General features: G+C 43.4%; 1 protein-coding gene across 6 annotated transcripts in view; it reads left to right on the top strand.

Annotated features, from left to right (window-relative positions):
- The window catches only part of TTC13 (tetratricopeptide repeat domain 13), a 67,650-nt gene extending 45,628 nt beyond the window's left edge, over nt 1–22,022 (top strand). For 3 of the 6 annotated variants that reach the window (XM_057735114.1, XM_057735112.1, XM_057735116.1), the window contains 13 exons: nt 199–373; nt 2,007–2,163; nt 5,408–5,538; nt 6,041–6,173; nt 6,769–6,861; nt 9,141–9,224; nt 10,060–10,144; nt 13,365–13,474; nt 15,785–15,920; nt 16,881–16,960; nt 19,599–19,677; nt 19,820–19,899; nt 21,398–22,022. In XM_057735114.1, the coding sequence (XP_057591097.1) occupies nt 199–373; nt 2,007–2,163; nt 5,408–5,538; nt 6,041–6,173; nt 6,769–6,861; nt 9,141–9,224; nt 10,060–10,144; nt 13,365–13,474; nt 15,785–15,920; nt 16,881–16,960; nt 19,599–19,677; nt 19,820–19,899; nt 21,398–21,512 (1,458 nt within the window). In that variant the 3' untranslated portion in view covers nt 21,513–22,022. The remainder of the gene's footprint in view (nt 1–198; nt 374–2,006; nt 2,164–5,407; nt 5,539–6,040; nt 6,174–6,768; nt 6,862–9,140; nt 9,225–10,059; nt 10,145–13,364; nt 13,475–15,784; nt 15,921–16,880; nt 16,961–19,598; nt 19,678–19,819; nt 19,900–21,397) is intronic. The other 3 variants (XM_057735115.1, XM_057735113.1, XR_009053732.1) reach the window with 2 other exon arrangements.
- Nucleotides 22,023–26,852: the final 4,830 nt, after the last annotated feature.

Genomic DNA, 26,852 nt, shown 5'->3' with positions numbered 1-26,852 from the left:
ATAGTGCTTATACATCAACAGAAAGAAAAAGGAAAAAAACCATTGCCTGGTCCTGTAGACTAATGTACAGAGGAGGTATTTGGTCTGATTTAACCTGGAGAGAAAACTTTCCTAATTCCAGATTAAAGAATAAAGCACTTTAAAGTTTCCTTAAACTGTATTGATTCTAATATACCATTTTCTCCTTCAATGCCTCAGCGGTGTCTGCAGCTGGAGCCATATAACGAGGTGTGCCAGTACATGAAAGGACTCAGCCACGTAGCAATGGGGCAGTTTTATGAAGGGATAAAAGCACAAACTAAAGTGATGCTAAATGACCCTCTCCCAGGCCAGAAGGCCAGCCCAGAGTACCTCAAAGTGAAGTATCTCCGAGGTAAGTCAAACAATTGCAGATCCCCTGACTCTGAGTGCTCGGAGCTGCAGGAGTCATACTGCTTGTTTCTCTGATGCTCCGTATTAGGCAGTTGAGTCTCAGAGAAGCAGGGTGACTTGTTCTCAGCCACCCCTTGGCTAGTGGTGGCATCTGGACTAGAGAGAAAAACCCATGTCTTCTAAAGGCCAGTCTAGTGCTTTTTTTCTTTTCCTCACATTTTTCCTTTCTAAAGTTAAAAATTTTACTTATGCCAAAAAAATGTATTTTGACCTAAATGTGACAATCATCTGGGTATCCATGTCTTGTCACACCTCATCCAAAGATACAGGAATGACAGGAGAATAACCTTCTATGAGGTTTTTACTGTTAAAGAAAAACTTGGTATCTTTGATCTGCCATTCCTTCATATCAGAATTCTCACATATTTTGGAGGATTTAAATTGAGATGAAGGAGAAAGCAAATCTTTGAATTATCCTTTTATTAGTCAGTCTTATTTACCCTTTTTCTGCCATACATAAAGACATTTTTGTTTTTCATAAAAAGCCCAAATCTTTACTTTTATTTCTTCTCTTTCCTTTATCATTAGCCTGCTATACTTGCACTAAGTGAAAAAAATTGCAAGCCATGTACGTAATTTTAAATTTCTAGTAGCCACATTAAAAAAGTTAAAACAAACAGGTGAAATTCATTTCAATGATATCTTTTATCTTATTTAACTCAGTACCTCCACAATATTAGTTCAATATATAATTAATATGAAAACACTGTGTATTGGATATTTTACATTTTTTGGTACTAGTCTTTGAATATGGTATACATTTTACACTTACAGTTCATCTCAATTTGGATGCTAAATTTTTCACTGAAAATATTTGATCTGAATTTAGATTTCATAAAATTTAAAGTTGTAAAAGTAGACTGATAGATGCAAGTTGTTCCAAACATACAGCAGTTTTCTAATAATTGAGTAAAATATCAGTTTTAAGTTTAAATGAATTCAAATAAAGTAAAATGTAAATTTCAGTTTCTCAGCCACGCTAGCCACATCTTAAGTTCTCGATAGCCAGCTGGCTAGGAACTACCTTTTGGTAGCACAGCTCTTTAATCTAAATTGTAATTCGCTCTTTTTTCCTGGTTTAGGAGAACTTGGACTTGTGAACTATAGACTGAAGATGGGGCACTCCATATCCTGGTTTTTTTCTACACCACTTCCCTAGAGATAAGCAGCAGTGGGTCAGTCAATTGATGAAATCACATACGTAGTCAGTAGATCTATTAGTTGATGAGGAACCAGGCTCTGTCTAACACTGAACTTGCCTTCCCAGACTCTGGAATTGAATAGTGAGATCTTTGGTGTGACTTATGGAAAGGTGGTTAAAATTTAGCCGAAGTGGACCCCGACTGACTGGCTTGTATTTGAACGTGGCAACTCAAGTCAGTGGCAGGCCGCCTCCATTATCATATAATAGCAACTTGCTAAAATTTGGAGTCTCCACTTAGAATTCTAGTATGTAAAAGTTTGTTATGAAGTATTTGTACTTTGTACAGACTGGCTATGAAAAATTACAGTTCACTATAAAGACTGTTTCTTTAGCATACTTGGGTGTGTCAGATCTCATTTCCTGTCTGCAGAGTATTCTCGGTATCTTCACGCACACCTTGATACCCCCCTTACGGAATATAACATTGACGTGGACCTGCCTGGAAGCTTTAAAGACCACTGGGCTAAGAATCTGCCTTTCCTCATAGAAGACTACGAGGAGCAGCCAGGGCTGCAACCCCACATCAAGTGAGTGCTTTAAATGAAGATTCTTTTTCTTTCTCGACACAGAGCTGTAAGTTCATCATAATATCTCTCGATCAATAAATGGCTTTCTATCCATGTTTATGATGAATTTATTTTTTGAATTTGATATGTCTGCAAATATTTCTTTCAGTTTACCTTTGGATATCAGCTTTCCTTTTGGCCTGATGGTCCCTGCTCATTTGGGGTATCTTCAAACTTCAAATGTACTTACACTTCTTGGTAGGCTTTGATATGCATTATTCTTTTACTGTGTTACTTTAAAACAAATTTCTTAATATATTAAAAGTTTGAAATTACAGTGCTGGCCAATACCAGTGCAATATGGCAAAACGGATATGCTAAAAAGTCTACCCCATTACAGGACAATTAGATTTAGAGTAGAAATTATTTCCTGGGAGCCTAGCAGTGCCATAAAAACTAGGAAAAACCTGTAAAGATCAGCCCCCTCGATGCCTAAAAGGAAAGAAAAGAGAAGGTATTCAAGCTAGAGTGATGGATGGTAAACACACTTTAAAGGAAGACAGTATCTGATCCAGTGGAGTGCCTTGAGGCATGGCAGGGTGGGTTTGCTGACCTTCAAAGGGCTAAAGTGACCCCATATGGGAGGCATTCCCAGAATCTCAACAGAGGCAAAGGCAGATCCTTCCTGGGGAGAAATTAGTGCCAGTGTGTGCCCCAAGTACTCCCACAGGTTAAGATCGTTAGCAGGAGAATCAAAACCAAGATGATTTGTGAGAATCAACAGACACAACAAACAACAGACAGTGACCTTTAAGGACTTCAGATATTGGAATTGTTGAATACAGACTCTACAATAACTCCAAGTGAAATGCCTGAAGAAATTATGAAGAAATCACAAACATGAGCAAGAAACATGAGACTGTAAAAAAATGACCAGATTAAGAAAATAATTGGAAGCTCAAGGAATAGGAAATATGATCATTGAAACGAAGAATTCCGTATACAGGCTAAAAAGCAGATTAGATATAGCTGAGAGGAAACTGCAGAACTGGAAGACAGAGCACTAGGAATCATCCGGGGTAGAGCACAGAGAGTCAAGGAGTCAGAAAACCTGAAAGAGAGAAGATGTGTAAAATGTAAGAAGGGCCAACATGCGTCTAATTGAAACTCCAGAAGGGAAAAATGGAGGAGAGGCAATATTTGAAGAAATAATGGCTAAGGATTTTCCAGAACGAAGGAAACACATAAATCCATAGATTTTTTTTTTTAAAGCAGGGTAAACGAAAAGAAATTCATTCAGACACATCATAAGTAACTGGAGAAGACATAAGGTAAAGAGAAAGATCTTAAAAATAGGAAAGTCGTATCACCTACTTCAAGTCAATTATTGGACTGACTGTAAACATTTCAACATCAACAGTTCCTACAAATTAAAAAGTGTAAAAGTCAAATAGCCAATTAGAAAAGTGCAAAAGATGTGAACAGGTGATTTCACCAAGGGGCAGACATGAATGGCAAACATATGAAAAGATGCTTCAGTTCTTAAATATATAAGACCACATGAGATGTTTCACCCGCTAGGTAAACAAATATTATCATTACAAAGGCTGATGATAGGAATAGTGACCAGAGGGGATCAAGGGGAAATTTTATATACTTGGGTGTGAAGTGCTCCATCCACTTTGGCCAGCAGTTGTCATTACTGTGTAAAATTGAGTATTTGCATATCCTACAGTCTTTCAGTTCTGCTCCTATGTGTATTCAGAGAGAACCATGAACTTGTGCACGTATCTGCCTGGAGACCTGTTGATAGCAGTATTTGTTCACAACTGAAAACGAAATCATCCCAAATATTCACGAACAGGAAAATGGATATATGTGATACTGTCACGCAACAGGGTATTATACAGCAGGATAAACTAATGACCCAAGCAACAGTGTGGACTAATTTTGAAATATAGTCTTGAGTAAAAACAGCAAGTTGGTACACCACAGAGTCACATCACTTTTCCCATAAAGCTCATAAACAAAACTCTAGAATATATCATTTAGGGATGTACATATGTAACCTGTTTTTTTAAAATAAAAAGGTAAGAGAATTGTGAACACAAAATTCAAGATAAGTTGCTTCTTGCTGGGAGGCAGGAGGATAGGATGGGAAAGTAGCATACAAGTAAGTAGAGCTACAAAACTGTTCTAGTTCTTCAACTGAGTAGTCAGATTGTATGCTTTTGTAAGTTTCAATAATCAAGATAGTAAAAACAAAATAGATTGCTCAAAGAGGTATATATGTTCTCTAGCACCCTTTTTAGAGAAATACATATGTGCAGAAAAGAGCGAGGCCTGAGGGCCCATCCTCGGAGAGGCGGGCTCATCAGGCTGGTGTCTGGGAACTGGGATTTCAGGATTTCCCCCCACCCCCAAGTGCCCAGAGCTAAGAGTGGCTCCCAACATCTGTACCGCGTGTACAAACAGTGTGGTTCACGCTGAACACCTGCCCCCCTCTGGGGGCCTGGGGTACCTGCCAGGCTGGGGTGCTCACGTGATCAGCCCCCAGTACAGTCCCTGGGCACGGAGTGTCTAGTGAGCATTTCACTTGGGGAATCAGCGCCGCGTGTCTCGCCAGGGTCCTGGAAGTGCTCCTGGTCTCCTCTGGACCTCACCCCATGTGCCTTTTCCCTCTGACAATTGTGCTGTGTCCTCACAGCCCCGAGTACAACTGTCCACAGAGCCAGGGAGTCCTCCTAGTGCATTACTGAACCCAAGGGGTTTTGGGGACCCTAGCACAGCCTATAACTTCGAACTGTAGTCTTTGTTATGAGAACTTCTAGCTGGTTGACAGTTAAACAATAGTAGTCATATACACAATCCCAAGTACACTTGGCATAATATAACTTGGGGCCAGAGCCAGGGATGGATATAAGGTCGGGTTTGGTTGGTTGGTTGCTTGTCAGAAGAGGCTGTCCATGCAGGTTATACGTTCTGGAGAAGTTTACAAAACAAATGATGCTTAGAGGTGTCTTCCGAATTGCAAACTAGGTATCAGTGTCAGTAACAAGCATGTGACAGTGACTGTGCACACACTGTCATAAAGAGTCCTTTTAATTTGCGTCTGGTTGGGTACAGAGTGATAAAGTAAAGATTATGTGGTTAGAAGTTTCTGGATTATTTTTCCAGTGGAGGAAGTGACTGCTTTTCAGGTGAAATTGGATACCCAGGTACCTGTTGTAAAAGTCTTTTATCATGTATGTAATGTTTCTTCCAGAGATGTGTTACATCAGAATTTTGAGAGTTATAAGCCCGAGGTCCAAGAGCTGATCTGTGTAGCTGATCGTTTGGGATCTCTGATGCAGTATGAAACACCTGGCTTCCTGCCAAACAAGAGAATACACAGAGGTATTTTAAAACTATCTGAAAATGGAAGTGTTTCCGACAAAGGAGCAAGGATTGTTAAACCATGTCGTACTTTTGAAAAGAATCATTTGTTGTGCTCACTCAAAATCTCCATGTGATCAGAACAGAAATATATAGATTCATTCATACTGAATTCTGAGAAGAATGCTTCCAGCTTTGGCTCTTATACTGTTGCTTTGGTGTAGGTGTAGAATGCAGGTCTTCAGTCATTGCTGTAAATAAGACAGCTCATCCACCAGAGCTGTCTCTGTATCGTGGGGTGAGGAGGGATTTTCAGCTCACTTCCTTCAGGATTGGGAGGAGACAAGTCTGAGGTTTAGTCAGGCCATCATGATTGCAATGCATCCTCTGGTTTTAAATTAACAACACTTGTGATTCTGTTTTAATATAATGACTCCCGAGTTGTTCACCGAGTTGTCCGTGAAGATCATTTCCCCTAAAGGACACTTACAAACTCTGTTCTCCCCGTGTTTCCTTCTTTGAGCCATGGGTTTGGCAGCATTGGAAGTCATGCAAGCTGTGCAGCGTACGTGGACCAACTCAAAGGTTCGAATGAACGGGAAAACACGACTGATGCAGTGGAGAGACATGTTTGACATCGCAGTGAAGTGGAGACGGTAACGGACGTTTAAGTGAAAAGTAATGTTAGGTCTCCTCTAGTTAACAGGGTTTTGAATCCTGTTTTACTTACTAATAATAGACCTTGTAAGTTTTGTTTTCCTCTCTCTAGTTTGTCAGAAATTCCTGACATGATTATTCTTTGAAATACACTCGACGAATATGAGTGAAGTAGAAATTGATTGTTACCATGTCTCCAAGCACATTTTTAAGTGAAGTTGTAGAAAAAGCAGTCTCTCTGGAAGAGCATATGATTGCTTGTGGTACCTTTGAATGAGCTTCAGTGCACCAGACTTTCTGCGCTTCAAGGGTGGGCCTGGCCAACCAGCTACAGTTTAGAGGGGGAACCGCTGATACTCATTTTCATGAGAAAAATCCTGCTCTAACTGATAAACCTGTACTGACTTCTTACATGGTCCAGTTGGAACGTCTTTTTGGGATTTGCAGGTTTGTGTTTCCCACTTTCAGATGTGATGGACTGAGCAGTTGTTTCCCCCCCACTTTTACAGAGACCTCTACATGTTTTATTTTTAATGCTTTTGAACACTTCTAGGTTTTATAAGGTCTCCATTTTTACTAAGCTCTATTTTACAGGATTGCTGACCCAGACCAGCCAGTGCTATGGTTGGATCAAATGCCAGCACGAAGTCTTAGCAGAGGTTTTAACAACCACATCAATTTAATCAGGTATGAGCATTCTGTTTATTTTTCCTGCTCTTATCGGAGTTTATTTTAAATAGTCAGTTCACGGAGACCGTGAGCAAACTATCACTCCCTTCTCCGTGACTTTTTGACACAAATTAGTTCTGCACCTACAGGGTCCTGCCTGCATTCCTTTGGGCTAGCCTGGTTGCTGAAAGAAACACTGTGCCCATTCTCCAGGCTCTTTGATGGAGAGCTCAACTGAAGGGTAGACTGCCAGATTTTTGCCTAGATGTCAGTCTTTAAAGGGTTCCTAAAACATCACAGAAAGTAATTAGATGGAGAACATTCTATTACCATAAGACCCTGGTAATATTGTGTGGCTCAAAGAATTCTTCTGGTGGGGGAAGGGCTGTTCCCTCCAACCCTGCAACACACAAAGGGTTTGGATCAAAAGCACTGTCTGAGTGCTAAGTTTCCTTCCTGGGAGGATGAGCTAGGTTAACCAGAGAGCCTTTGTTTTGTCCAGGGGCTCTGGCAAGTTAGGAGCGTGGGTGAAGTGCTCACCTCGTTGTCCCACCCTTCATGTGCTCAGCTATCCTCTAAATAAATGATGCGCAAATATTAAAGAGCATCGGCTCCGAGGGGACCCACTGAATTTAATTTTAGATAAATTTTACAGCTGTGGTAGTTGTGTCACATTTAAAATGCTTCTAATTCCAGAAGCCTGAATCAAGAAAATATTATACTATGCAACTTCAACATTTAAGTTTAACGGAAACGTTCTTAAGACATCTATTTTTTTAATTTCCAGAAAATAAATTTCCTTTCCCCTCGTGACTTGTATATTCCTGTTTCTTACAGAATAATTCGTGGCATTTACAGGTAGACTCAACTAGCTTTCACTGAAGGCCGCTCTCCCTGTGCTGTGCTGCATGGTGGTGGCATAGCAGTGAAGTACAGCCCCTGACTTCAGAAGGCTCATAGCTTAGTGGGGAAGGTGGACCCATGAGCCACCATGTAGTGTGTTAAAGAGTGGTGGTGGTCCCATGTACAGGATGCCAGGGGTCCCAGTCCAGCCTTCAGGGGTTGCCGTTAGGAAAGATGGAAAGCAGAGAGGGGTAGATGAGGCGTGGACCCACCCACACATCAGGCGTGGTCAGGGAGGTATGACTAATTTATTATGACTGGTGCTTAGTTTATGATTAAGGGGCTGTCAGGAGTCAGAGCTAGAAAGATAAGCAGAGGCCAACATGTAAATCGCTTTTTTTCCCCCCATAATATAACTAACATATCCATGCTAAGGCATTTTTTGTCCTGAAATGGTAGAGAGCCTTTCAGAGATCATAAGCAGAGGAGTGACCTGAACAGATGTTCACATTTGGGTCGTCACTTGGGCCGCAGGTGGCAGGATAGATGCGAGGGCAGCGACTTCCCTTGGAGGCGTGGGGAGTGGTTAGAAAGTTGTGGAACAGTCCGGTGCACTGGTACAGAGGTCTGGAAAGCTTTGGGGAAATGAGCTGGGGGGAAGAGCGGATACTGAGAAGGCAGGGTCGGAGCACTGGGGGTGCGTGAGAAGTGGGGGCGAGCGTGCCGTTGCGGGGAGGCTGTCCCATTGCCACGAGGGCACGTGGTTGCCCCAGTCGGCCAGGAAGCCCCAGGACCGAACGTGGGTGGACACGTTGGGGAGCTGGAGTGAGTTCCTGAACTTGAGGTTTGGCACGCCCCGTGAGGAGTCCGAGGAGCAGTGTCCGGGGAGCAGTTGACTGTGTGTGTCGCTGGACACTTAGGTCAGCTGGATGTGTACATCAGCGTGTTGGCTGTACATGAGATTCTGGGAGAGTTTTAAAAATGGGGGTGGGGATAGAAATGAGAGGAAAGTATCGATACTGTTTGGAGTGGTAGAGGAGATGAAGACAGCTAGTAAGCTAGACAGCAGGAGGAGTTTTAGCGACGAACGCTATCAGGAGCGCCAAGGGACAGGAGGGGGCACGTTGCCGACAAGGAAAGGGGTCCATGATGGGAAAGTGACGTGCAAGTCTGAGCCTCATTTAAGTACTTAAGGACTTTTCTTCCTGTTTTGGCTTCGCCAGGGCTGAGTTTGGTGCCTTTCCTACCAGAGGAAACCTCAGTGGCTGACGATCAGTCTTGCTAAGACAGTGTTTGTCTCTCCTATTGTCTGACTGCAAACAAGCGAATCTCCCAGACGTCTTTGCTGCGTTATTCTCACAGCTCTTATTGTCCTTTTGAATTAACTTTGAAATTAGATATTGTGTGGGACATATTTCTTTGTAAAAACATTCTTAATTTTTTTTTTCTTGCAGGGGTCAGGTGATCAACATGAGATACCTGGAATATTTTGAGAAAATTCTTCATTTTATTAAAGATAGAATTCTAGTTTATCATGGGTAATCTTTCAATTTTCTTTTTCATAGTAATGGATAGATTTTATACATTTTACATGTCATATTTATGAAACTTGAAAACCAAGCCTACTGACAGACTAAACAAAATATATCACATTTTTACATCATGTTTGGAATCATAATCATTTTTCAACCTGCTTTTTAATAGTGTCACAAAACCCATGGGCCTCAACTGAGTATTTTTATCTTACACACAATGCTGGGACTTTTCTAGCCCCTTTGAAAGCCTCTAGCCTTTCTTTGAATTCAAAGAATGCGGGATGTTTCTTTGAATTTCTTAATTAGGGATTAAATGAGGCATTTCAACCTTAATACTCATTCTCCCTCAACTGAGAGGCGGTCCAGTGTAGACGGGACAGGGAACAGAATGCTGGGGGGAAAACAACTCTGAATGTTAGTTGCCACCAAGTGAATATAAAATTGGTATAAAAGTCTAGTAGGATACTTCCATTTGAGCCACTTTAGGAAGAAAAAAGATGTACTTCTAATTTCATAGTTGCAACAGGAGAATCCAGGTTTTCTGACCGAGCCCAGACCCATGCATGTCCACGCAGACACTGGCTGCCCATCCTTTCTGGTTTCCCTAGTTCACATTCTAGGCAGCCTGTCGTCTTCTTTCCTTAATTCTCATCTGTAGTCCAGTACTCATTAGATTAAACCGTCCCATGATTTAGAAACTTTGGTTGTGATCCACCATTTTGAATATTGAGCCGCTCGTCCTTAAGGATGATTTATTTAAATTAAAGGTAATAGCATAATTAATTATTAATTTCTGCATTAATTTTAGTTGCCATCTCTCTGTCTTTCCCTTTTTAAGAGCTAATAATCCTAAAGGATTGTTGGAAGTTAGAGAAGCTCTGGAAAAGGTCCACAAAGTGGAAGACCTCCTTCCAATTATGAAGGTAAATTTATCATCAAAATCACAGTAGGTGTTTTTAGGGGAAAAAATTAGTACTTTTAAAAAAAGAACTCATAATTATTAAATGCATGTTTGTTAATATTAGAAGTATTTTAAGTTTTATGAAGTGTGCTACTTGAGAACACTGATAAAAACACATTCTGAATAATAACCAAAATAAAACGAAACAGGTCCTAGAAGGTAGGAAAATGGAATAAAGCAAACGAAGTCACTTCAACTGAAAGCTTACAGAAAGAGAGGGGGCAAAAGGTAAGGAGGACCTGTGTGCAACATGATATTAATAACTGATCCCTTGCGGAAGGAACGAGCATCTCAGGTCAGTGTTTTAAAGCCCAGCTATGTTCTGTTCACAGGAAACACCTATAACAAGATGACAGTCAAAAAGCTGAAGGCAAAAAAAAAAAAAAAAAAAAAAGCTGAAGGCAGAAAGGCAGGCCAGGCAAATGCCCTGAAGAAGAGCAGGTGTGGCAACATCAGTATCAGAAACATTGGAATTCAAGATAAAGGGCACGTCAGGGGACAGAAATTGCATTTTTTAAAAGTATAATCCATTAAGAAGTTAGGATTTTATGCACCTTTTCTCAACCTAGGAATGTCACTACCCAAAAGTGCGCCAGCAGCAGGTAGATTTGATTTCTTTCAATTGATGGCTTGAACTATAACATCAAACTTGAATAAATGTTCTCCTCGTAGCTATGGTAGATAAGATTGATTTACATCAAATTAACATTAAGAAATTTCTATGAATGACCAAGGCTCATCCATTTCTAAATAACCAGGAAGCATCCTGTCATGGACAAAGCCATGAGCTGACCCTGTACCTAGGGTCCAGTCTGCTCCTGGGCTTGGCAGGCTCTTCCGGGCTCATCCCGGGCTCTTGTGTGCTGGAGAGCCGTGACTCCGGCCGACCTGCTTATTGCGAGGGTCTCACAAACTGAGGCAGAGGTTTTCAGTTCTCTCAGACCTGTCTTAACTCAGTAAACATGTTCAGGTGTCCCTTTACTGCCCTCAAATGAAATTTATAAAGAATGTATCCTGCCTACTCAAAAAATTCTTTAAAAAGTCACCATAGTGCTGTAAGGGAGTTCTTAAAGGTAAGTCGTTTATAGTAGAAAGCCATGTATTTCAGAATGTCAGCATTCAGGCATGTCTTCATGAGAAGCCACAAAGAAGTAGCCAGTTTCTTGCACATGTGTGTAAAATCTTGGTGCGTGTGACAGCTACAGATGCAGCCCTGTATCCGTGTGTCATTTGCTGACTCAAGTATCATGAGCTGCGATATTGGGGATATGGTTTTCTGTAATGGTAAACCACACTTAATAAAGTTCCATACCGTGTGTAATATACTCTTTCCTCAATTTAGATACTGTTTGCATTTCCAGGAAAGTCAGTGTATAGTTAAAACTGTAACCGATATTTAGCGTGTGAGTGTAAAATGGAGTCTGGTTCCAGGCCTAGGTAATTATTAAATTATAAACAGGTTCTTCATCTACATGGAAGTCCAGTGGGAGTCGCACCTGTGTGCCTGTCCCCCGCCCCTCATCCCTGTACCCACCACAGTCTCCCATAAATTCCCCAGGCACCCCCAGGGGGCAGAACGGCCTCACCGAGGGCCACTGGGTGCACCAGACAGAAAGAAGACTGGAGCTTGACTCAGTTTTTAGTCTTAGGCTTTCCTGTGGGTGTTTTAGGCACTTAAATTTACTAGGTTAGGCAGACTACAAAATCAGCTTAGGGACATTTTTATGTATGTGTATCTTTGTCTAAAAAGAAAAGCTGGAGAGCAGCTAAGGGGCCGGGCATCGCCTGCCCAGGGCCTGGCTCCCGGTGCAGAGTCACGCCTGTCTGGCCACATCTGGGAGTGGCCAGCCCACTGTGGTCTCGCTCACTGCGCCTCCACCCAGGCCGTGGGTACATGGGCTTTCTAAAGGCATACGTAGAAGTATATAAAAATATGCCTTTGTGTTTAAAGTGCTTGGTGACCGTGATGCCATGACAGCGTCCACTGAGACACACGGTGGACTTTTGCTGAAAAGCCAGGTTCAAATGTACCTCAGCTCCCCTCAGGGCAACTGGTTCGTAACTTAGGGGACTGGACGTGGAGGAGGCCTGGGTCCCTGTTCCCACTCTGCCACTCCCGCATGCCAGCTCGGGCCGGGCCTCTCCTCACCCATCTCGCCGACTTGATTTCCCCACCTATAGGATGGAGATAGCGCCTGTCTTACGGGCATGCTGGGAGCATGGAAAAGCACCAGCACCTACTAAGTGTTAGCACGTTCTGCCTCTACACGTCCTCATCGTCATACAAGACCCCTCCCATCTCAGCCCTCCGGCCGGCTCTCCTGCTCACGTCCACTCGCCTGTGCCCTTCACTGGACCTTGGTGACGCCTGCTGTGTGTCGCTGTTTTTTGGACAACCTTTGCCTCCAGTATCTTACGCAAAGCACGATCTCTTTTTATTTTACCATTGAGTCTCTTATTCAAGTCTGTCAGCCCTAAAAATATGTTGGCTGCACTAAGTAACTGAATTTGGGGAGGCTTTTTCTGCAGCAATGACAACACCTATTTATTGGCATTTCAGTTTATCAAAAGTGTTTTAAACAGAAGGTTGCGTTCATGCTTGGGAGCCTTAAGGGCCACTCTGGCCTCTGTGTAATTCCTTTAGAGGGCTCTGCTTTGTTACTCTGTGGTCTGCAGAGCTGGGGTATGTGCGTGTGTGTGTATAAAATTCTCAACTGACAAAATTCTGAGTACGTCTCAGACAGAGGAGAGTCTACTTTGAAGGAGCACTAGCAGAAACACAGGGTGCTCTTTTGAATGATAGGATGTTGAGTGCAACTGTTCTGCTAGGTATCAAAGTTGCCGCCAGTTAAGATGAATAAGAGAAAAGACCCGGAGGGAGCTCTTAGAAGTGAGCAGGGGCCTTGCCACTGAAGGGAGGCTGTGCGCCTTTTGCTCTGAGGTTCTCCGCTGGACTCTGGCAGGGATCATGGGGAGTGTGACTTGGGCTGAGAGTCTGGGTGGGGGCGTGGGGACAGGCAGAGGCATCCCGGACACTGAATGCCAGGACAGAGAATACACGGTGTCTTGCGTTCTGTTGATCCTTCTCAAAAACATGGACGTCGGAGTCGGCGCTGCAGAGTGGCAGTTGGGAATTTACAGTGCATCTCACCAGTAACGTGAATTTTCTTTTTCCCTGAAAGCAGTTTAATACTAAAACAAAGGATGGGTTCACTGTGAACACAAAAGTTCCCAGCCTCAAAGACCAAGGGAAGGAATATGATGGCTTCACGATCACTATAACAGGAGACAAGTACGTGCGCTTCCTAGGTGTGGGTGTACAGACCGGGGCTGGTGTCAGAAGGTGTGCAGATGGTTGGTGTTGCCAGGGGAGGTTTGACATCCTGGGCTCTTGCTGTCTCCTGAAATGGAGATTATCAAGGTCAAGTGTTTAATGGGAACCAGCTTTTTTTTTTTTTAACATGACATTTAGATTATTACACCAGCAGGTAGATTTTCTGACTTTGCTAAACCTCACAACTTTCTAGATGTTAAATATAATGTCTGGTGTGGTTTGTGGAAAGCATTCTTCTGGTTCTTGAAATTTGTTTTGGAGAAGACTTTTACTAATTAAATGAAAAATAAAGATGAGAAATTGGCAGATTGAGGGCTATTTTTAGATTTTTAAACATAGGTTTTAATGTATCATGAGAGTGTAAGTACAGTCTTATTGAAAATTTAGAATACAAATAAGCAAAGATTAAAAGCTTCAGATCATTTATTTCCTTTAAAAACTGAGATTATACTGTATGTATTGTTTTATAACCTATTTCTTTTCTACCCTTACTACGAACATTTCCCCATATCCTATCTTAAAACCATTTTTAAAAATTGCACAGTATTCCGTTTTATGGATATTGTAGAATTGCTCCTACGGATTTTTTGGTTATTGACCAATTTAGGGTATTTCCCATTTTTTCCACCTTGTAAATAGTGGCACCGCTGTGACCATTTTTATGAATGACCATTTTATTTATATCTGAAATCCAAATCTCACCTGGGAGCCTCCATATCCCTTAAGTTTTGGGTGGAATGACCTTGGCCTGCCCCATGCACTGCCCTCCCCGCGGCATGCCTTCCTCAGCTGCTTCCCTGCGAGGCTCCGCCACTGCCGCACCAGGAACTCCCGGCAGCTCAGCGGTGGGACCCACGTCCCCTCAGCCCCTCTGCCTCTTGGGTGCTGGCTTCCTTGTCCGAACTTGCACGAGCCTTCATGAGGAAACACCTGTTTAGCAACTTCCAGATTCTGTGACTCTTCCATATCCTTGACGTCTCTATCTCTACCCCAAGCCACTTACCAAAGTACTTTCCCAATAAAGATCATTCTCCCCCCACCAACGGAATTCCAGGATTTTCTATTGATGTAATTTTTTTTCTCCTACCTCTTCACCCTCCCATGATTAAATTCCCAGGCAGAAATGGAACTGCTGAGTAAGAGTCCGTGAATCCTTTCCCAAAACATAGCATCTTTGCTCAGCTGTCTGTTTCACCCCATTTGTTGTCAGTCTTGCTCAGGACCTCTAACCCCCACGTAGGCTCATGACCCATGCCTCCATCTCCGGTCTCCTGTGGCTGACCAGTGCTTCATCAGGTCCTAAGGCTCCACTCCACTGGACGTTCCCGTGGTTCCAAAAGTCCCTCCCTAGTCCATAGCCTGCCATTGCCTGTTGATGCCAATATGGGCTCCCCCGCCACACATTCAAGGCCTTTAATAATAATGGCCTTGAACAACACTTCCTGCTTCACTACCTAAACTACTTTCCTGCCAGAACCTGGCCGGCTAATTCAGCTGGCCTGCTCGTTCCCCAAGGTCACTTCCCACCTCCTGGCCCTGGGCCTCTGTCACGCCCATCCTCATCTTCAAGACCCAAATTCAGGCCCCTTCCTCCACAAAGCATCTCCTGTTTTCTTCCATGGCTTCCAAATTAGATCAACTCTCCTTTGAACGTCTGATGAACTGTTATGGCCCTATGTGTGGTCTCATAATAACCCAAGCCCCCGTTTCCCCCTCTCTGGCCCCTCCCTCAGTAAAGGCAGCAGCTCTGCTGTGTTGTTCTTTATAAGATCTAAGGACTGTTTTCAGCGTTTAGGTACTGGTATTATACGGTAAATACCTGTTGCATAGAATTTATATCCTCCATAGAGCCTCACATAGAGCTGCACATGCCGCAGAAGGTTAAAAAAAAAAAGGAAACATTGGAGACCCTGCTTTCTGCGCACAGTCCCCGCTCCTGCTCTCCCATTGTAATAGGGTAGCTGCCTGGTAAAATGTTTCCCGGGCATTGAAATGCATTCTACTCTGTGTCGTTGTTTCCTCCCGTATTAGCTTAAGCGTATATAAGAAATGCCTATAGTTAGACTGAGCAAAATCGTGTTTTGTGAAAAAACTGCCTGCTGTGAAACACACCTCCTCTCTCTGCTCAGAAAGCCAGAGACGCTCTTCCACGTGTCCCGTGCCCCGTCACCATGTGCCCCCCTGCGCCCCCCACGCCCCCCGCCCTTCTGTGTTTAGCTCTTTGAATTGTATAATACATGCCTTTGACACATGTTCTTGTATTTTTAGGGTTGGCAATATACTATTTTCCGTGGAAACTCAAACCACAGAAGAAAGAACACAATTATATCACGCCGAAATAGATGCACTTTATAAAGATCTAACAGCCAAAGGGAAAGTACTGATTCTCTCATCAGAATTTGGGGTAGGTTTTTTCTTTTCTTTTTTTGTCTTCATTTTGTCCATGCTTCTTATGATTCTTTTGTAAGCTTTTTAAAGCCTTTACCCTTTCTTTGGGATTATACATTTTATGCTTGCAATCAGCTTTAATTGACCGGTAAATATTTCTTTCAATATTCTTATAGAGACAATTCCCGTATTTAGTAACTACAGAAACTGGGGAGGGGGAGTGATAAATGTATGTACTTGCTATGTCATTAGTATCATAAATGTGGGCTTGGTCGAGATTTAAGTGAACAGGTTGGTCCATTGATGGACATGGCCTGTGCTGCATTAGTGACCTTTCCTGGACCGTGGCCTCCCCGCTTCACTGCTTCCCCCACTCGAGGGGGGGGCTCCTTGGGAGCAGGAGCTGCAGTGTCACCTTCATGGCTGTAGCTGTCATCTTTTGGAGTGTGGGGGGCACTCCGTCTGCATTCTGGAATGGATACCCGTGGCCCTTGGGAAGTTACTTTATTTCTTTGGATTTTAATCAGTGTATACATATAATTAAGTATATTGATCACCTAAGTCTCAGGGAGGGGGTCGCTAATCAGAATCTCGCAGTAGAGAAGCCTGTAATTTCAGAAAGTATATTCAGTATTAATAAGTGCTTTGTTTTAAGTTAATGTCAATATATATTTTGACATTTCAAATAACATTACAGACTGAAACAGATGTCTAGGTTTATCAGAAAAGATTTCAGTTTTAAAGGCAGCTGGGAACACACTGCTCTAAACTGAACTGAATGTATACCCTTTCATTAGAAAAAGATGATTGGAAAGAGTATAAAATATTCAAGGATGTGAAAAGTAGGTTCTTGTAGGAGAAGAATGAAATAATCCTCTTCCTAATGTCAGTGATTCGGATGTGCCTTGTCACCTAATAAAAAATGAGTTAATATTCTATTATTGAAGTTCATGAACACGTGTCTTTTTTTCCCTAGGAGGCTGACGCTGTTTGCAACTTAATCTTATCCTTAGTTTATTACTTTTATAATTTAATGCCGCTCTCTCGCGGATCCAGGTGAGTAGTATGCTCTGATCTGACAGCTTCGGTGGTGAAGAACACACTCCTTTTGCTTACATTTCCGGTGTGGGTGTGGCTTACAGGTTCCCAGCAATGGCGAGAAGCCCCCTTTGATTTTTGCAGAGTCTACCCTGTCTTGATGCTGTCCACGATCTACTGCGTCATCAAGAGTTCTGGAGGGCCGTTCTGACAGACAGTGCGTGCCGTTTACCGGCTGGCGCTCAAAGTCTCATTCTGTGCACAGATGCGCTCACTGCGCTTTAATTCCTGGTGTGTGCCCAGACTGCCACCCTGCCCTCTTCTCCCCTCACCCCCAAGTTTTGGCCATTAATTGACCTTTAGCCCTAATGTTTAATACTCTTGAGCCACCAACCATTCAAAGTATTTCTGTTATTACGAATGAATTCTTGCTACTTATTGAATTCATCAGGAGACTTTCAGGTGTTATTCAAACAAGGATGTGTCCATAAAGGTTTCTTTTTCTTCCCTTTTCTCTGGTACTGTGTACAGTAAATCGTGTGACTGGCATATGCTATCGTTAGCATATTTGCATTTAAGATGTTTTGGCTAAAGTAATAAACTTAAATGTCTTGATCTTTAATTATTACTTTGGAAAGTAAAACCCTCCTCAGTGTGATAGTAAATTTTGTTATAATGTTAAAAAAGTGTTGGGTGGCTGGGCGAAATGGGCGAAGGGGGTCCCCTGTGTGGTGATGGATGGAAACCAGGCTTGGGGTGTAGACAGGTGTGTGCACCTGGAACTTAGTGATAAAAACAGCATTGAAACAACTTAGGAACGTAAATACTATTGTACTTTCAGCCCCACTGTTAATAGATGTGCCCACTAGATAGAGGACGTGCATGGGGCCTCCAGGTGCCACCTTCCATCCACCACTCTCACGGGCGCTCTGCACACGCGTGTCCTCACAGCAGCTCCAATCCCCCGGCCCCTTCCCTCAGCCCTTGCACCTGTTCGGTCCCTAAGCCTTGTTAATTCTGCCTCCTAAGCCTCTGCTCTCCTCTCTTGTTCCCCCTCCTGCCATAGCTCAGACCTGCTCCATCTCCTGCACTCGCCTTTCCACCTGGTCTCCCCGTTTCCAGGCTTTGCTCCTTCCCTCTCTGTGTCCCAGTTTTTTTAATATATTTTAATATTATTTATTTCTATTTTGATCACATACATAGTTTGAGTTACTTCTACATTCTTGTGTTTGTTTTCAGTTTTTCTGTTTTAATTTTTACTGGAGTATAGTTGCTTTACAATATTGTGTTAGTTTCTGCTATACAGCAAAGTGACTCAGGTACACATATACATATATCCCTTCTTTTTTGGATTTCCTTCCCATTTAGGTCACCACAGAGCACTGAGTAGAGTTCCCTGTGCTATATAGCAGGTTCTCACTAGTTATCAATTTTATACATAGTATAGTAGTGTATATATGTCAGTCCCAATCTCCCAATTCATCCCGCCACCCCCCCTTCCCCCTTGGTATCCATAGGTTTGTTCTTTACATCTGTGTCTCTATTTCTGCTTTGTAAATAAGATCGTCTATATACCAATTTTTTCAAATTCCACATATATGCGTTAATATACGATGTTTGTTTTTCTGACTCATTTCACTCTGTATGACAGTCTCTAGGTCTATCCACGTCTCTACAAATGACCCAATTTCGTTCCTTTTTATGGCCCCACAGCTCTTTATACCTGTCGGCTCAGGTGCAAAGGCGGTGGCATGAGGCATAATGCAGTCTCCACCCTGCCCTGGTTTACCCTGGCCTCGTGACCTCTCCCCGTCAGCTGCCCTCTCTCCACCCTCACACTGCTCCTCACCCACCATGCCCCCCGCCTGTCCCCACACTGTCCCGTCCCCGCCGCCAGCCCTCTTCCCTGCCTTCCCTGCCTCCATTGCCCCCCACCGTGGCCCTCGAAGATACAGCGCACATGTCCGTGGCCTCTGTGAGGGCTTCCCTGGTAGGCGACCCCAGGACGGCTCACCTTCTCAGGTGTCCGCTCGCGGGGGCAGGCACGCTGCCTTAGCTGTCTTCACCTGGGGGTGCCCGGCACAGGGCACACAGCGGGTCTAATGAAGACGTCAGAATCCGGAGGGAGTCTGCACGTGCCAGGAAGGAGGTTCACGTGATGCAGCAGTTTTCAGACCAATCTGATAGTACATTCTGAGAATGTGTTCTGCTTTTTTCTTCTTTGGGGCCAAAGTTTTTAATGTTTAAACAATAATATTAATATGTTTGCATTTACAAAGTATATTGTATATATGCATTTTAAAGTCAAGCCTCATGAAGTTGTTAAAAACATCAGAGGCACATTTTCTAATTCACTGTTTTACAAGAATAGAAAAACCAAATGAGAAGAAAACTCCTAATTAAAGGAAACATTTTGTTCTCAGAAAAAATATGAGTCCTACACATTTACCCTTAAATTAGTAAATCAGTAAATATTTTTATTAGTAGATTAGTGAATATTTTTAAAACAAATGAAAATATTCTTATGTTTAATGTCCAAAGAATTCTTAAAAGAAATAAAAATGTCATCTTTCAGGATGGAAAATCCGTGGTGAGCTCTAACGTGGTACCTGTTTGTGGCCTGGGACTGACTGGTAATTGTTCTTTATCTAAACAGTGTGATCGCTTACTCGGTGATCGTGGGAGCCCTGATGGCGAGTGGAAAAGAAGTAGCAGGGAAAATTCCCAAAGGGAAGGTACGTTGGAGCTGGAGCTGGAAGGGAAAACGTTAAAATCCCAACCTGTGGAGTTTTGTGTTAAGACACACGAACCCAGCGGATCCCAGAGGGAGCCTCCCCTCCATGTTTGATCACATTCTTACATTTCTTTCTTTTTCAGTTGGTTGACTTTGAAGCTATGACCGCCCCTGGTTCAGAGGCCTTTAGCAAAATAGCTAAAAGCTGGATGAACTTGAAAAGGTAACTGCTTGATAGGGGTCAGCAAAAGGATGTTACAACTGGAAAGGGAAAGAAGGGACTTGCCGTTACTCTTGGAGCGTCACGAAGCTGGAATTGCACTCATTTTTATGAGTTACGGTTATACAATGAGTCTAATCCACTTTTCAAGGTTAAAATGTTTTTGCTGTCATGTAAGACCCCTTAACAGGTGAGTGTATGGACAAACGTGAATGATGACTAAAGTAAGGAAACCAGTGTGTGAAGGAAGGGTTACAAATGTCTTATTTAAATAGTCAGCTATTCATATCTCTTGGCTAATCCGCACTTTATCCCAGACCCTCAGGGTAGTATTCAGGAGCGAGTTTGAAAGCGGAGCTGGACCCGATGCAGACTGACTCTGGGTGCTGGCACCTGCCTTTCAGCTGTGTTTTTCCTGCACTTCAGGTTTTGGGAAGGTGGTACCTTATTGTTATTTAGGTGCAGAACACATGCGAGTCAGGGAATCTTAGCCAGAAATGTAACCCTGGCGGTTACGGTGGGAGAGCCTGGGAGACACTGATGTTTCCTGGCTCTTGTTTTCAGAAGAACCACAGGGGAGCATGTAAATTTGGGATGAAATTAAATTCACATATGCTTTCATAGTTAATTAAGAATGAGCAAATCTCACTACTTATTCTCGCTCCTTCTCCATGTTTTTTATATCATAACCACCTCCAGTTTTGCCTTTCATTACCTATTTCACATAGCAACCACTCTAAAACTTGCTGGAGAATTTGCACTCTGTTTAAAACAGAAATTTGTGTCTGTAGGACACTTTTGTCCAATTTGTAAGTTATTCCATTAGCTTTGTAATGAAAAGTGCTAACAGATACACCCTGTTCCAGTATATTCTTGTTTCAGGTGTACTAGTTTACCCATGTTTTAGTAACATGACTGTAAGGTCAAAGACCTCGTCTCTGTCTCCTACATAATTTTACAGTGTCAATCTTTCAACAGCTCTTTAAGGAAAAAATAGTAACACTGCCTTATGCTGTGCAGCTGCCGTTTCACAACGTATTTTGACACCCATTCCATGCTCCCGGTGGCTCTGGGAGTTAGGAGCAGTGTCCCTCTTGCTGCAGACACGGGAAGCGGGGCAGAGGAACCACTAGGCTGACAAGGATTGAGGCTGGACCCCAAACCTGTGGCCTCCGGTTCCATGTCCAGCATGCGCCCCAACGGGACGTGTGTGTGTGACACTCACTGTGTAAATCAGGGATGGAGTTTCTTTCCAAAGACTGGCTGAGTTTCCCAGCAGCTCATGGTGGGTGCCTGCTGATACCCAGATCTTTGCTGCAGCAGGACCTGCTCCGTTCACGGTGCCCCCCCCCCCCCCCCCGCTTTGTAATATTGTCTGCTGTCGCACGTATGGAGTATTGGAAAGTGAATACTCTCATAGGAATGAACAGAACATAAGCTTTGCCTTTTTTGTAAAATTGTGTTGATTTTCACACCCTTGCTTTGTGTGTTTCTTTTTCAGTATCTCACCTTCTTATAAGACCCTTCCATCCGTGTCCGAGACGTTCCCAACGTTAAGATCAATGATCGAGGTGCTAAACACGGACTCCTCTCCACGTTGTCTTAAGAAACTCTAGTGATGCTGTGGTATTTATACAAGTAAAGGGCCGGACCTCTTCTTCTTAAGTTATTTTTTAAAACATGGAATTATAAAGAAATTAGGTCCTTTATTACTTTTGATACCAACTTTTGATAGGAATTGAATACTTGAAGTCATTTTCCTTACCTTTCCGAACCATGACAAAAATCATGAAAGAGGGTTTTGGAGGGGACAGGAAAGCTCTGTGTCTGGGAGGGGAGGCATATGTATTAGCCAGCGGCCTCTTGGTTTCCCCTTACAAAGTCACACAGCTCCTTCCTCCCAGCGAAAACAGTCTGTTTCCAAAACCAAAAATCAATAATTAAAAGGAACAAAACCAACAACAGAACAGGAGTGTCTTCATTCCTTTAAAGATCTGGATATTCTTCAAAGGCCTTCTTTTTATGCACATTGTGATAAGGCCTCTTGTGTTCAACTCACGTAACCCTCATGCGTGGGCTCTCCGTTTTGTTAGAACCATGGAAGATTCGTGGCCATCAACATGCGCCCGGAGCTGGTGGCCGGGAACACTTACATTGAATGATGCAGACAGTATTTGCCAGTGACTCAAACACTGAATTATTGAAACATGTTTGTTTTTTTCCTCTTTGTCGGAAAAAATAAACGAGGGTGATTTCTATAAATCACCAGTTTTTGACACTGGATTATGTATGTTTTTATTGTGTGAACCAGTTTCACTTTCAGGTTATAAGAACAGTCAGAAAATTACTAATCTCTTTGTTCAGACAGGGTGAATGACAGTGAGTAAATGGGTTCAATGAAACTGTTGCCATTTCCAAATCATTTTCATTTTTCTTTGATTTTTGTTAAAGAGTTAAGCTAGTCACTGCTTCTTTCCGTTATTTAGTTTTTGTCTCACAGCGTTGCACAAGTGGGACACAGCAGCATCTGCAGGCGTCCATGCTCAACAGGGGCTTAACACTGGGCACTAGCAAAGTTGTCGGTGGTCTCAGCAGAACGTGGCCATTTGGTCCGAAAGGACTTGCCCTTCGGACAGGCTGTTCTGGTACCAGCACGTGCTTCAAAACAGCCACCAAGACTGACTCGTGTTCTCATCTCACCTGGATGGTGACATAAGTTGTCAGACACACCTCATTTTAGAAGGAGATTTCATGCACACAGGTCAGCTTTCCCCTGAGTCTTTATTTCCATTTTACAGATGAGGGGGTTGAGGCTCTGGGAGGTTGATGACTCTCTCAGGTCCCCCGCCTATTAAAAGCTGAGGTGCTAGGATCCAGCCAGGCTTCTCTGACCTCAGGGCCTGTCCTGCTCCACCATGGTCTCGGGGCACCGAGGATTCATTCCCAGGTTCTTCTCAAGATTGATATTGAGCACTGTTCCATGCAGAGTCTGCATCTGTCTGTTACATTTCTCTGCACTCTCAGCTTCATGCTGTTAGACCAAACTGGTCTACCTAAAGGCACCTGAAGCCACGAAGGAGCTGCGTCCAAATATAGCCTACAGCAGCAGTCCCCAACATTTTTGGCACCAGGGACCGTTTTCGTGGAAGACGATTTTTCCAAGGACCAGGGGTGGGGGGATGGTTTCGGGATGATTCAAGCACATTACATTTATTGTGCACTTTATTTCTATTATTATTGCATCAGCTCCACCTCAGATCATCAGGCATTAGATCCTGGGGGTTGGGGACCCCTGGCCTACAGGATTGCAAAGTGAGATGGGAATTGCAGAGTTTAAACAAAGGAGAAATGAATAAGTTCTTAAACTTTTCCCACTTTTTGCTTATTATCACAAAGGCAAAATCTTTCAACTTTATCACCGACTCTTAAAGAGTTTTAGTTGTGAGACACCCATTTTTCAATTAGGGAAATTGCCCTAATTGAAAATAAGTAAATAAATTAGCTGACTTTTCTAAAATACGACAATATGTCAAAACCCTAGAATTAAAATGTAATTGTTCCTTGAAACTTAGTTTACCAACTCCAATTGACTACATTTTAGTTTTTATTTAAATAGCCCAGTTTTTCCTCATGCGAGTATTGTAACTGTCATATCATTAGACATACTGAAATGCTGAATTATATGATTGCAAGGTGTTCTGGGAAAACATTCCATCTTCTGCTCCAAGTCCCAAAATAAATTGAGCCAACTTAACTGTGGTCTGAAGAGAACATTATGAGCAGGTTTGTTTGGTAGCCAAGAAGGTTCTACCTACTGGGCTCCCGTTCCCATCTTCAGGGGTTCTTGTCTCAAAAAGGCCATGAAGATTTGGAATGTGTTTTTATATCATGATATTTAAAGTTCTCTCATCTCATCTTCTGTTAAATTGAAAAATTGCACCTAAAAATCACAGTTGCATCATACAAGTTGTCCTGTGTTTAAAGCTTTTTTAAAAAAATAAGGCTTTAAAATCAGAATCAGATTTGCACTTATCCTTAAAATTTCATATCAAAAGCTTTTGATCATTCCAAAGAAATAAGACTGTGTCTTTTGTCTGCGTTTGGTTTTTATCTTGTCAGATACCGTGATCCTTTTGATTTCATGGCATAGAAATCAGGGCTCCCCTGCTCAGCCTGTGATACCCTGAGCCTGCTCTCCCCCCAGCTCTGTGATGAGAACTGGAAATGCCAGGTTTGAGGGGCTTTCCTGCCCCAGGTCAGATTTGAGTGTGAGAGGCTGTGTTCCCAGTGTTTTGTGGGTTGGTCTGGTGTACCTGCATTTTGGTTCTCTTAAACTACAGCTATTACCATTAGAAATTCTTCGCTTAACTTGTTTGCCTACTAGTTGTTGGTCTTAGGACCCCTTTACCCCCTAGATCAGCGGTCCCCAACCTTTTTGGCACCAGGGACCGGTTTCGTGGAAGACAGTATTTCCTACAGACGGTGGAGTGGGGGGGATCGTTCAGGCAGTAATGCAAGCGATGGGGAGCAGCAGATGAAGCTTCGGTCACTCGCCTGCCACTCACCTCCTGCTGTACGGCCCGGTTCCTAACAGGGCACGGACTGGTACCAGTGTGTAGCCGGGGTTGGGGACCCCTGCCCTAGATGATTTGGAATGTGTGTTAGAGGGGACTGTGGATTGGTCCAGAAACATCACCCAGGACACAGTCCATTAACAAGCCAGCTCTTCTCTCCCTCCTACAAAATACCATCCCCTTTCTCTCCACCTTCCCTCAGCTCCATTGCTACCTCCCCTGTGCACTGCAATCTCTCTTGACCACTTTTGTAGTCTCTGTCTTGTCTTCCTGCTGCTGCTCTGATTAAACCCCTCAAAGCATCTCACTGCCCTGAAATAAAACCCAGTCTCCTACAGTAGCCGCCCCCACACGTGGCCTCTCTCTGTTTCTCCAGCCTCACCTCTCTGCTCTTCCCCTCACCTACATGCACCAGCCACTCCACTTTAGTACCATCAACTCTCTGAGGCTTCTCCTTCCACGGGGACCTCACACCGTCCGGTGGGACCATCTGCAGTGATGGAGATGTTCTGTTTGTGCCTGGTCCAGTATGGCCACCACCAGCCACACGTGACTACTGAGCGCTTGAACTGGGGCCAGTGTGACTGAGGAACTGAGTGTTTAATTTAGTTTTAATGAATTTAAATTTATATGGCCACGTGTACCTAGTGGCTACTATATGGGATAGCACAGCCTAGAGAGTTCATAATCAGACTTTAGAAGAAGCTTTTTCACAGGAATACTCCCAAATGATGTTCTCTGGTAGTAATTAACTGTATTATGAACTTGTTACAGACTTTTCCAAGTATCTCAGCTCTATTTGTAAAATTGCTCCTATGAACATGTTCATACTTTCAAAAGACTAAAAGATCCTCTAGATGAAATGTGTTAGCACACTAGGAATTTTGTGTGGAACATTTCTGATGTGTAAAGTTTAAGGGACAGAAAACTAATGTCCAGCTCTCTGGTGCTTGCCCTCCAAGCAGGACTTATATGAATCACAGCAGAAATCAGCAAATCACCTAAAGAAACCTGTGTGTCCCAGACCAACAAGATTTGGCTGTATCCACGAACATTCCCAGGATGTCTGTCTTGGAGCCGGTGACTCCTCGCCCCAAAGTCAGTTCCTTCCCCCACTCTCCCCTCTTTCCTAAGTGACCCCCCGACCCAGCAGCTCCTGCCAGAACCCCAGGGGCCTCCCCGAATCTTCCCTGGCCCATCCAGTCCACTCTGAAGTGTCCCAGATATGCTCTTGTCCAGCCATCATCACTGTCATGCCCAAGCTATTTTAAAAGATTAAATGAAATGAAAGTACACACTTGTTCCTCAGTCACACTCTCCCCTTTCCAAGTGCCCAGGAGCCGCTGGTGGCTGATGGCTGATGGCTGATGGCTGCCATACTGGATGGGGCAGATACGGGAGATCCACGTCATTACAGAACATTGTACTGGACGGCGCTGCTACCCTGAAAGCAGACTGCCCCTCTGCACCTGTGCATTAGACAGTAATTTACAGTGGGAGTCCCTGTGGTTTTAAGCAAGCATACAGGTTTTGAGGGGTTTAGGGTAAAAATCACAGTATAGTTGCAGCACAGGGAGATGAATGGGAGAGAAGAGAGAAAGGAAACCACCACCACCAGCGTGAAATATCTCCACTGATTACTGACAGGGCCCTGGGAATAGGCCTGGGGTCTGCGTCCTCCCTGAGGAGATTCACACGCAGTGAGAAACATCAGGCTAGGATGTGAAAACCTGCCTCACTGCCTTGGGAGGTTTCCTTCCTCCCCTTTATGAAACCCCATGGAAGCAAGTATCTTGTTGAATAATATTATAGCTGCAATTAGAATTATGATAGCCCCTTTGTTCTTCAGGCTATGTTCCCACAAATATAAAATCACTTCCATTCTGCAATTTGCAAGCCTCAACTTTGCCAGTGTTGTAACTGGTAGTCCACAAAAGTTGGATATACGGATCCATATGAAACTTCTTTCTCTATAATTGAATAAAACTCAGTTCACGGACTTCCTAGATGGCGCAGTGGTTAAGAATCTGCCTGCCAATGCAGGGGACACGGGTTTGAGCCCTGCTCTGGGAAGATTCCACATGCCGCAGAGCAACTAAGCCCGTGCACCACAACTATTAAGCCCGTGAGCCACCACTATTGAGCCCGTGTGCCGCAACTATTGAGCCCATGTTCCACAACTATTGAAGCCCACGCACCTAGAGCCCGTGCACCACAACAAGAGAAGCCACTACAATAAGGAGCCCGTGCACCACAATGAAGAGTAGCCCCTGCTTGCAGCAACTAGAGAAAGCCTGTGTGCAGCAACGAAGACCCAACGCAGCCAATGAATAAAGTGTCTGTGATCCCTGAATCCCTCTTGATCCCCCTCCAGTCTCCTAG

The sequence above is a fragment of the Hippopotamus amphibius genome, chromosome 5 (assembly GCF_030028045.1).
Source record: "Hippopotamus amphibius kiboko isolate mHipAmp2 chromosome 5, mHipAmp2.hap2, whole genome shotgun sequence".
In the NCBI taxonomy this organism is placed as follows: Eukaryota; Metazoa; Chordata; class Mammalia; order Artiodactyla; family Hippopotamidae; genus Hippopotamus; species Hippopotamus amphibius.
The sequence above is the reverse complement of the archived record's forward strand: the minus strand, read 5'-3'. Positions and strand labels throughout refer to the sequence as shown.